The sequence below is a fragment of the Diorhabda carinulata genome, chromosome 5 (genome assembly GCF_026250575.1).
Source record: "Diorhabda carinulata isolate Delta chromosome 5, icDioCari1.1, whole genome shotgun sequence".
NCBI lineage: Eukaryota > Metazoa > Arthropoda > Insecta > Coleoptera > Chrysomelidae > Diorhabda > Diorhabda carinulata.
The window spans coordinates 17662052-17674717 of NC_079464.1; the positions used below are offsets into that span (position 1 = coordinate 17662052).

General features: G+C 33.3%; 2 protein-coding genes across 2 annotated transcripts; both read right to left on the reverse strand.

Moving 5' to 3' along the window:
• Positions 1 to 2599: 2599 nt before the first annotated feature.
• Positions 2600 to 4437, reverse strand: LOC130893821 (D-aspartate oxidase). The gene is made up of 4 exons (XM_057800224.1): positions 4191 to 4437; positions 3987 to 4110; positions 3548 to 3853; positions 2600 to 3350 (listed from the first exon to the last, which is right to left on the reverse strand). The coding sequence occupies exons 1-4, from the start codon at positions 4385 to 4387 to the stop codon at positions 2958 to 2960; spliced, it is 1020 nt and encodes a 339-aa protein (XP_057656207.1). The 5' UTR covers positions 4388 to 4437; the 3' UTR covers positions 2600 to 2957.
• Positions 4438 to 11229: 6792 nt separating this feature from the next.
• Positions 11230 to 11775, reverse strand: LOC130894528 (KRAB-A domain-containing protein 2-like). Its single transcript, XM_057801409.1, has one exon. It carries the CDS (start codon positions 11773 to 11775, stop codon positions 11230 to 11232), a length of 546 nt encoding a protein of 181 aa, XP_057657392.1.
• Between the last annotated feature and the right edge of the window lie 891 nt (positions 11776 to 12666).

Genomic DNA, 12666 nt, shown 5'->3' on the forward strand with positions numbered 1-12666 from the left:
GATTTGTACAAAATATGTCAGATAGACAAACTCAGATAATCCGTAGCAATTATTATGTGCGAGCATATCGCTTTGACGGTTTAAATTGAATATGTTCAAAGCTTTACCTTGTCTGTTCTTTTGCGTGCTCAGGTAGGGATTTTCCAAGCAACGTTTATCATATATATTAACAAAACAAATCAATGAAGGATTTATTTCCTTAACTTGTTAACATTCTGTTAATTAAAGTGCTACATGTACCTGTTTAGGCTAGTCTGTGAATTTATTCACCCGAATTTTGAATGGAAATTATTCCTATTGAACATCATTGCAAATTATAAGTACATAATAATCGAAATATTTATCCGTCTTCGAAAATGATCTATTTTCAAAATACATTTCAAGTCTTCCTTAATTTCAACAGAAAAATTCAATTTATAATTAGAGTTTTTTAGTAATTTGAACGTCGTATTTATGAAAAAGTAGCTTTAAATTAATATTTATTCAAGAATAATTTTTGCTAAAATATTTAAGTGTAACTTCGGGTTTATGAAAACTTCATTTATTAGACTTATTTCATAGATTGGCCTAACTTAAAAATGACAGGAAGGAGAGGTTGATATTCAATTTATATACCCCCTGATGCGTTCATGACTGCATTTCACAAATTGGTTGTTGGATTTGAGCTCACGCTATGCATTTGCCTCACATAGATTGACGTTACGGGAGAATTGCAGGATAGATAAGCGGGTAAAGCTGAAAATCGGGGTGTATTTCTATTTGGGAATGATGATAAATCGATATATAAATGAGAAACTAGACAATATTTTCATGATTTTTTTACAGCAAGAATTCTTGGAACATGAACGGAAAAATTTTGAATTTAGTTCAGTGGTAAAAAAGATGAACTCATAAAAGGAAGTAGGATTATACAATGGCGATACAAAATCTTACAAACATGGAGAATAACCTGTGAAACAACTAGACAAAAGAAGTTAAATTCATAGTAATATAACAAGTTCAATTGAATCTACACTCAAAAATAAATAAATTTAATTCATCCTTCAGAGAAGTGTATATATATTTCTAATTATTAACTAACGAAAATCATAGAAGTACAATGAATGTCGTTAATATTATAATAGTAAACAATCTTTAAAGACCATTATGTTATGACGACTAGCAATGCAGGTAAGTTATGATTAATATGATTTTAAATAGAAATCTAATCGTTCGAATGAATTTTTTTGCAACAAAAGATAAATTCATATCCGTATTTCCAGAAAGCCATAGGAAATGGTAAAATTTCCGGATTTTATAGAGCTGAAATTTATATGAAGCGGAAAATGGTCAGATTAAATTCGCTCAGATAAAAGCCGGCTATAGAAAAATTTTAAATTATTACTGTTTACAAGGCGGCAAAGTTTGAAATACAGAAACACAAAGAGGATAGATTATTACTAGTTGCATAAAACTCAATTATGATGATTTAATATTCTATTTGATTTTGAAAATCGACAAAGAGTTTAACTATATAAATCGAAAAAGTATATAACGCAGCCCTATATAATATTTCTGTCATTTATTCAAATGTACTAGCTTTTACCTGCGGCTTCGCTCGCGACGAATCCATTAAATAAGTATCAGAAATCATTATAATAAAAAAGAACGAACTCTGTAGCTATATTAGAACCTGAGATATAGATCTTTGAATGTAGAAAAATTGTCAAAAACCTACAAAAATCCACAACTCCACATTGAATGTCCGCGCCTAGCTCATCTCCAACTCAACCAATTCAAGTGTTCAAAAACTCAAAAGAAAGAAGGTGTTACAGCGAGTGTTCTTAAACCAAAACGAACTCTGTAGCTATATTAGAACCTGAGATATAGATCTTTGAATGTAGAAAAATTGCCAAAAACCTACAAAAATTCATAACTCCACATTGAATGTCCGCGCCTAGCTCATCTCCAACTTAACCAATTCAAGTGTTCAAAAACTCAAAAGAAAGAAGGTGTTTCAGCGAGTGTTCTTAAACCAAAACGAACTCTGTAGCTATATTAGAACCTGAGATATAGATCTTTGAATGTAGAAAAATTGCCAAAAACCTACAAAAATCCACAACTCCACATTGAATGTACGCGCCTAGCTCCTCTCCAACTCAACCGATTCAAGTGTTGAAAAACTCAAAACAAAGAGGGTGTTTCAGCGAGTGCTCTCAAACCAAAACAAAGTCTCTATCTTGAATAGAACCTGAGATATTGAGGATAGAACGTGTGTATGTGAAAAACTCCCATAAATAATGTACAGGGGGAAATCGCATTTGAGTATAACTTTTTTAATATATAAGATAGTGTAATATTAAAAATTAGGAATATTGTTTCTTCTACTTTCTTTTTTCATTGCATTAATCTGAAATCGTGAAAAAAGGTGTGTGCTTATTTTGAAAATACCTTTCTCTCTTTATGTCGTTTTTATTTCATCCGAACATATAAATGAATTTCTAATTTCAATTTAGAGCGTACAAACGTAGGAATCGAAATCCTATAAACAATCAACGGTATAATAAAAAATAAAAAATAGATCTCGAATGAATTATCTGGGAAAAATAAAAAAAAATCACATTTTTCATCGATATAATTAAAAAGATAATGCATCAAAAATGTTTTTCGCTGAATTAATTTCGTTTTTCAGATAATTAAGTTAAAAATAAGCAAAAATTCCTTTCTCTAATTATCTTTCCATTAAACCTCGGGTAGTGGGTAATCTAGAAATCTCTCTATAATTGGCGGTCCGAGTTTTCATTAGATTCCACTCAACCAATCTACTTGGAACGACTCGAAGATTAACTTACTTAAAAATAAGGATTCTTCAGAGAATGCATCATTTCAATATATATTTTATTATGTTATAAACGTTTTGCTAAAAATCGAACATTATTATTAACCCAAAATTAATTTTCTGTTTCACAATATTTCTTTTATAGTTTGCTATTACCGCTCCATAATTCTTTTACCAACTGGCACGCGTATAACGAAGTTCCAGGTGCCGTTGTTACTCCATATCCCCCATGACCGTAATTATGGACGATTTTAATTTTTTTATCGGCGGTTGTTACCAAAACCTCCTTTTCGACTCTTACCGTACTTCTGTACGGTCTCAAACCAACTAAGTGATTCACTTCTTTGGCTGATTTAATACTCGGTACCAATTTTTCGCAACGTTCTCGTATAGATAAAGCATCAAATTTATCAGGTTTCGTGTTGTAAGAATCATAATTTCTACAACCGCCTAAAGTGACGTATCTAAGACCCGGTATTACATAAGTATCGAGTTCGCCGTAGTAAAACGTCTTCATCCAAGGAGCGTCAACCTAAAAAACAAAAAATAATTCTATTGAATAAAACTAATATTAATAATAAATCTGGTTTGCCGAGGGTTGAGGAGATTACAACCGATAAATAAGGCAATTAATCAAATCAAAATATAGAAGATCTGACTCTCAGATTACTTTCTATTTGTGAGCACAATATTGCAAACATTGTTTTAAACAATATTATAAAAATTCACCTTAATAACTTGTCCACGAATAGGTACCATTTTGTTGTCTTTGCATAAATATTTTGCTCCCATTCCAGTACAATTGACAATTATGTCGTATTCATGTCCTAAGGATTCCAATCTTTTTACATGCCGTTGCACAATCTTTCCTCCAGATGATTTAAATTTGTTCGTTGCCCATGGAAGGTAGATTGAAGAATCCGTAACTAGGGTCGTCAAAAATGAACCATATTTCCATGTTTCGGGACATAAAGTAGTTAGTTCTTTTTCTGTTGCTTTTCTGTATATCGGTAATAATTTCTCGATATATGGATTCTGAAATTGCAATACAAAAAACAATTCCATTACAACTTCATGAAATAAATTAATATCTAAAAATTATGAAACTGCCGCATTTTCTGTGAATATTTAATAATGCTTTTGCATTTTTTCAATAATCTATACTTACTCTAACAATTGATTTGTGCTGATTTGAAAAAATATACCCCGATATCTCCGCAACTCCAACATCTGCTCCATAAGAATTGTCGTGAATATTTTTCCAGTAATGATAAGAATCATTTATCCATTTTCTAAAAATAAGCAAAACGACCGTTTCACTTTTTATACATCAGATCATCAAGTTTATATTTATTTATCATATTTCACGTACTGCGTCGTTTTTGCGTCAGGTCCAATAAATCCAATACCTGGCCTAAATAATCCAGCAGCTACCCAACTGCACGTATCTTCGTAAAATTGATCGGCCAAAATTGTAACTTCTACATTATTAAAACTGTTTAATAACTCGTTAGCAGTAGTCACTCCTATTACGCCCGAACCGACTACGATTATTTTTAAATCTGTCATCGTAATTACTGTGCGAATAAGTATCGACGCAACCAAATGAATTTGAAAACAACACTGAGGATTTGTTATATTTTCGAATTGTTAGTGTCAAGTAGCGGGTATAAAGGTCAATAGAATTGAGATACGTTTTAATTAGATTTCATTATACAATGTTTATGTTTCGTCATTTAGAATTTCTATTATCGAAAGATTTCCATGATTCCATAAATATTCACAAATTGAAAAGAAATACAGTGATAATATGAGTTTGAAAATATATATGAAAGAGTACAATTTACGAATACAAAAAGATACAAAAAACTAAAAGTCTGAAACTGAAATCATCCAAAGGTAAATTAGTAACTACAATATTTATTAATTTGCAAAAAGTATTTGTTACTTTACTGTAATATATTATATTCTTCTATTCTGAAACAGAACAAACGTGTTTCGAGGTAAATGCTTGTTAACTCACAGTGGATCTGAAACTACAAACGCCATTTCCTTTAAACCAAGAAAAGTCATTAACTTTCACGGTCCTTTTCATTTCGACGGTTTAGTTTGATTCAACTATTTCGTTCTTTCAAATTACGAGAATGTTAATACATAAAGAATTTCACGATTACTTAATTGAAATAGTAGAATAAAAATATTTTAAAGTTCATGTATATTTCCATCGTATCATTGTTATTTATAAAAAACAAACAAACATAGAATAACTTTTATTAATTTTTTACACCTTTTCACACCTTATAATATTTAATATTTATCAAATTTCTCGAATATTCATTTGATTTAGTTTTCTCATATTTTTTCAATAGAAAAAAACATTCAATTAATATTCTACTTCGAAATTAAATGATACAAAAGGTCCCATTGAAAAAAACCTATAAATTATTTAATGGCGTTAAAATAATTTTTCAACTTCTGTAACGATATGATTTTCAATCAAGTCACATTTAACCGATTAAGGTTATCATCACGAGCAAAAAGAAATATATATTAGGGAGTTCATTAAATACTACGTGACAGACATTTCGACTGTTACGAATTCCTTTTATCGATTCATTTTACTATAGTCCAGTCAAAGTAGACATTTGACTTAGACAAATTCGCATAAAGATGAACATTGACAGAGACATTAAATACATCATTATAAATGAAATGTTAAAAGTCCCCTTCGATCCTGCTTCTGCAAAAAATTTTATTCAAGGTCAAAAGTAATAAATTAAGGTTTTTTCCATTTTTATCGAAAACAGTAAGTATTATCGTGAAAGTAGATCAGACAAAAGTTGTAGATCATACAATTCTCTACAAAAACGGTCAAGTTACTTTTTTTCTTAGGACTCACCATTCGTGAGATATCGCGGTTTCAATCATTAGAAAATTCATATTTTACATATGAGGTAGTGATTAAAGTGATTTCCACAGTAGGTATACTCGACGATCTATTGTAATAAAGAAAGTTTGATCAGATCGTATCCTATTAATTGAAAGAATAGTAATATTGCTAATGATTAAAGTGGAATAGGTTGTTTTTTTCTACATGTCATTATATAAGATGATTGTATAATTCTACTTCGACAATTATTTCTTCGTCTTCATTCCCTTCTTCTTGCAGAATTTCTGTTCGCTGTTCGAAGAAAAGGGATGCATCAATAATCTCTTCATTAATATCATAAATATCTTCATCTGTTGTATTTGTTTCAATATTGGAGCAAGTCTGACCCTGACAATTGATGCATACTGGCGAACAAAATAATCCCTCTTTTTGACAGCCATAATTTTCACTACAATCCGTCTTGCATTTACAAAAAATAGTATTGAGTAGTTTTTCTGGAGCACGCGGGAGTAACGTTTGAATTGGCCCCAAATAACTATCTGTTAATTTCCAACCCCATTCTTCTGGGTCCAGCTCATTGCCTAGCCACACTTGAACTTGGTAATAGACACGACACAAGTGTTGAAAGGCAGAAGCAGATGTTGGAGGCAGACAAGACAACTGTACTGTTTTATTTAACAAACTTCAAATATCTATATTTGTCTATGGAATAAATTTTTTTGAAGCAACATACATTGCAAGAAGCAATCTTTGTAAATACTTGTGCGCAATGAATTAAATCATTACGTTTCTCAAACAATTCAAATACTGATGTTTTACCTCTTTTAAAAATTGCTGATGTAGTATCGTAACCAATTACTGCATGTAAAAATAAAATATGAGCTTGACATTTCGGATATGCAGTCAGACTTTGTGATGAATATATTGTTGATTGTACTTGAGTTTTTCCAGGTTTTAAAAAGTAAATAATTTTATCATTTGGAGTCCGTGCAGTCAGTAATATCAACAAATCAACATCTTTCCCAACAACGACAGTTGTATCTGAACTTTTCCATTGTTCTATTGCTGTTTCAATTATAGGGACATCAGCATCATTATCAACTTGTTTTATTGAAATACCAGCAGCTGTAAATTCTTCACATAACATTGAAATGAAGCGACACTTATTGTGAGTATTTGCAAGAAATTGTTGTTGGTTTGTTGGAACTTTCATAGATCGATCAAAAACGATATCAACAGATAAAGATGTTTTTGTAGTCCGACGACGTTGTTCTGCAACTTCAATATTCTTATTTTCATTTATATCTAACGTATACAGGCTGCATTTTAGTGCATATTATGAAAACATGAATTTTCTAATGATTAAAATATCTCACGAATGGTGAGTCGTAAAAGAAAAAGTCACTGGGCTATTTTTGTAGAAAATTGTATGATCTACAACTTTTGTCTGATCTACTTTCACGATGATACTTACTGTTTTCGAGAAAAATGGAAAAAACCTTAATTTTGTACTTTTGACCTTGAATAAAATTTTTTGCAGGAATAGGATCGAAGGGGACTTTTGACATTTCATTTATAATGTCAATTTTCAGCTCTATGCGAATTTTGGCTAAGTTATGACTTATTTTTATCTATTTTGACTGGATTATAGCAACTTACAGAATTATGAGATTTAATATCCGCACTACCATAACTCCGATAAACATATATATATATATATATATATATATATATATATATATATATATATATATATATATATATATATATATAGTAAGAAGAATACTACTAATTAACCATTAAAATTTCAAATCAATTACTCGAAATAATATTTCCGTTTCGATAAATGTTCTTAACAAGTTTATAAATAATTTACGTTTCAACTCGACTAAGTCGAATTCGTATAGTAATTAGCAGCCGAATCTGAAATCCGACCGCATCGCTATCGTTTGCGACAATATTATGCAGTTTATGGAAATCGGATTTGTATGCGGAGTAGGAATATACGCCCATAACAATTTCGATAATTGGTTTAAACAGGTAACAAAGAGAATCTCCGGAGACAGTTTCTAACACTATTAACAATACAGACTATTGATATTGAAGTTTGTTATTATATTGATGTCGACAGTGTACCTTTCAACAAATTATCAAATTAAAAGAAATATTGAAAATAATATGTTGAGTTTAATATTCACCGGATGAAAGCAGGAACACAGGACTTGAGTATGATCAATACTTACAGTATGTACCTTCCTTAAAATATATATGTTACAAGAAAAGTGGATTCTCCAGTAAGAGTTGACTCTTCCTTGGTAAAGTCGACTCTAACTGGACTTTTAGTGATAAAGTGATAAATTTTGAACAACATCTACTAGACAGAGTTGACTAGACCTAGGGAAAGTATACTCTTACTACCTTGAATTAGTGAAAGTTGACTTTCCGTAAGGAAAAACAATCTTCCTAATAAATAAATAAAAAAAATAAATAAAAAACAAATAAAAAAGCAAAAACTCCAAAATAAAAAATTTTATTGGACAATGTTTATTATTTATTACAACAAGGTAAAGATTTGTGGCACTTTGAGTTGCAGAGTACATCTTTCTTTTTACACATGCACTTATTAGATATGCATTTAGTGTGGCAAGAACATTAGAAAAATCCTTGTCCATTTTCAAGCGATTGTGAAGCTGCAACAGTCATCAAAGCAATAATTTTATCCATAGGGACTTCATTTTCATTAATAATGTTTGTGGGACATTTACTGAATTGAGACCTGAAAAATATAAAAATTTAATATTAGGGACTGGGAGAGAAAGGAGAATCAGAGAGAAATAGAGAGAAGATACCTTGGAAAAAGCTGCTTCAGAATTCCATCTCTTGTTCCGATTCGATAGAATCCATCATCGTCGACTTCCAGTATCATGCCGAGGATAGATCGAGCATCTCCTCTTCCGCGGTCAACATCTGGGACAGGAATGCGGACTGATGCTCTTTTTGCTAGTGGCGGATGAATCTGAGTTTTTTTTTCATTCGTTTAGACAGTGAAACGCTTCTTTTCTCTGCTTCTTGATGGACTCTGAAGAATCAGAGAGAAATAGAGAGAAGATACCTTGGAAAAAGCTGCTTCAGAATTCCATCTCTTGTTCCGATTCGATAGAATCCATCATCGTCGACTTCCAGTATCATGCCGAGGATAGATCGAGCATCTCCTCTTCCGCGGTCAACATCTGGGACAGGAATGCGGACTGATGCTCTTTTTGCTAGTGGTGGATGAATCTGAGTTTTTTTTTCATTCGTTTAGACAGTGAAACGCTTCTTTTCTCTGCTTCTTGATGGACTCTGAAGAATCAGAGAGAAATAGAGAGAAGATACCTTGGAAAAAGCTGCTTCAGAATTCCATCTCTTGTTCCGATTCGATAGAATCCATCATCGTCGACCTCCAGTATCATGCCGAGGATAGATCGAGCATCTCCTCTTCCGCGGTCAACATCTGGGACAGGAATGCGGACTGATGTTCTTTTGCTCCGCTAGTGGCGGATGAATCTGAGTTTTTTTTTCATTCGTTTAGACAGTGAAACGCTTCTTTTCTCTGCTTCTTGATGGACTCTGAAGAATCAGAGAGAAATAGAGAGAAGATATCTTGGAAAAAACTGCTTCAGAATTCCATCTCTTGTTCCGATTCGATAGAATCCATCATCGTCGACTTCCAGTATCATGCCGAGGATAGATCGAGCATCTCCTCTTCCGCGGTCAACATCTGGGACAGGAATGCGGACTGATGCTCTTTTTGCTAGTGGTGGATGAATCTGAGTTTTTTTTTCATTCGTTTAGACAGTGAAACGCTTCTTTTCTCTGCTTCTTGATGGACTCTGAAGAATCAGAGAGAAATAGAGAGAAGATATCTTGGAAAAAACTGCTTCAGAATTCCATCTCTTGTTCCGATTCGATAGAATCCATCATCGTCGACTTCCAGTATCATGCCGAGGATAGATCGAGCATCTCCTCTTCCGCGGTCAACATCTGGGACAGGAATGCGGACTGATGTTCTTTTGCTCCGCTAGTGGCGGATGAATCTGAGTTTTTTTCATTCGTTTAGACAGTGAAACGCTTCTTTTCTCTGCTTCTTGATGGACTCTGAAGAATCAGAGAGAAATAGAGAGAAGATACCTTGGAAAAAACTGCTTCAGAATTCCATCTCTTGTTCCGATTCGATAGAATCCATCATCGTCGACTTCCAGTATCATGCCGAGGATAGATCGAGCATCTCCTCTTCCGCGGTCAACATCTGGGATAGGAATGCGGACTGATGCTCTTTTTGCTAGTGGCGGATGAATCTGAGTTTTTTTCATTCGTTTAGACAGTGAAACGCTTCTTTTCTCTGCTTCTTGATGGACTCTGAAGAATCAGAGAGAAATAGAGAGAAGATACCTTGGAAAAAACTGCTTCAGAATTCCATCTCTTGTTCCGATTCGATAGAATCCATCATCGTCGACTTCCAGTATCATGCCGAGGATAGATCGAGCATCTCCTCTTCCGCGGTCAACATCTGGGATAGGAATGCGGACTGATGCTCTTTTTGCTAGTGGCGGATGAATCTGAGTTTTTTTCATTCGTTTAGACAGTGAAACGCTTCTTTTCTCTGCTTCTTGATGGACTCTGAAGAATCAGAGAGAAATAGAGAGAAGATACCTTGGAAAAAACTGCTTCAGAATTCCATCTCTTGTTCCGATTCGATAGAATCCATCATCGTCGACTTCCAGTATCATGCCGAGGATAGATCGAGCATCTCCTCTTCCGCGGTCAACATCTGGGATAGGAATGCGGACTGATGCTCTTTTTGCTAGTGGCGGATGAATCTGAGTTTTTTTTTCATTCGTTTAGACAGTGAAACGCTTCTTTTCTCTGCTTCTTGATGGACTCTGTAGACTTGTCCAGGTCAGTAAGGATATAATTACCATCATCCACGAGCCAAGTTTCACCACTTGATAAATTTTGGTTTGGTCCAATGATATTAGTATTTCCATTCCCGTTACATTCTGTTTCGTTTTCTTGTTGTTGCTGCTCCTGTATTTAATTAAAAGCACATTGAAGATCCTCTTCAGTTTCTAAATTTGTCAATATCTCAGTAGGTAGTTTTGAAGTGGATAAGCCAAGTCTCGGGGGGCAACCTAACATATCCTCATACGGAGACCTTTTTATCCCACTATGCAATGCAGTGCTTTTTCATAAGTTGAATAAACATTAAGCCTTCACTCCATTTTGATGTTTTGTGGTGTTGCATCCAGGTGGCTCTCTCAACACTACCTTGACTTTGACTATGTCGCGGTTTGCCATGCACCATTTTGAAGTTTGGCCAAACAGTAACCAGATTGTCAATAATTTTATTAACGAATTCTCTGCCATTGTCAGATTGTAAAATATAAGGAGCGCCTAAAAAATCAATGATGTTTTCACATACTTCCAGTCTTGCAGTCATTGATTTCAGTGCCCTTAGCACAACAAACTTTGTTAAAGGATCCTAGTACACCATTATAAATTGAAAATCTCTATCGGATTGCGACTGGAAATCAATCAAATCCACTTGACATCGAGATTTCACTTCCTTGAATAACAAAAGCTTTACAACCAGTCGTCCTTTCTTCTTGTGGTTCAATTTTTGAATACAAGGTTCGCACAATCTTAAAAATAGTAAAATGTCCTTTGTAGTTACATTTTGGAATTTTCCTTTCAATTGCTCAATCATGCGATCTCTTCCTCCATGTCCAGTGGATATGTGCGCCTCGTTTAGAACTCCAAACAGCTCTTCATCAAAAACATAATACTTTATGTTTTCTTGGTCTGTGACAGGGTGAATTAGTTTTGTAATACCGCTTACTTCAATAATATCATATCGCCTTAAAAACCTAAGATCATTGTTTTCTTTTTTACTCGAGGTTTTTAGACTTGTGACTTTTTCAATATAACTATCGTATTTCAATTTGGACAACACCAGTGAATTTACTTTGGAAGCCGAGCGTTCTAGATTTAGCTTTTCTCGAAACACTTGTTCCTTGGAGTCTGGCATAATTATTATTATATTCTGAAAGTGATTATTAACCCTAAAGTACTACCGTTCATAAATAGTGACATATCTAATACTACTGAGTCAAATAGACCCAATTTTTTGATTTTTTGTTTAAAAAAGGTGGAAATTTTTTTCAAAAAGTTTTATTGAAAAAAATGCTATTATAATATATGAAAAAACTTATTTTTTAATGACATTAGTTAAATACAATTGAGAATTGAGAAAATTTCACAAGTAGTATTGGTTTTACTGTCATTTTACACGGACAGATTGCACATCTCTTTCTTTTAGAAGCTAATCCTCTTTGTTGAGGTTCTGGACGTGTAAGATTTGCATTACCCAGTAAGCTCTCCATTATAACTTTTAAACTGCGAGGCAGTGTTTTGCTTAACCTATTTTGGATGTGTGGCACGCATAAATCACGGCCTAATTTTTTGATGAACTCGGATCTTGACATACTTTTCTGAGCGAACTGAAAAACAACTCTACTTTTGACTCCTGCTATGTTCAGAATGGCATGAAAAATAGTCATCGGACAACGTCTTGTTCTACGGGAAGTGGATTAATTCGCACATTTCTGATCTAAAGAGTCTACTCCCCCTTTAGTTCTGTTGTAGAATGAGATTACTTCTGGTTTTTCAATTTTTCAATTTCAATTTTCAATCATCGTACTGTCAATAAAATATCTCCAACTCTCTAGAGGAGTAAATGGTGGTTCTGACGAACATTTCCTTTCAAGGAAGGTAAAACTCGAAGTAAGTTTGGTGCTAAGGTTTTTCCTCTTTTTGGAGCTTCTTTTGACCATTTTGTTTTATCTTTCTTTCCATACCAATAATTTCTCTGTTGATCAGTTCTTTCTCCTTCAATTTCAAGTAATTCAACACAGTCGTC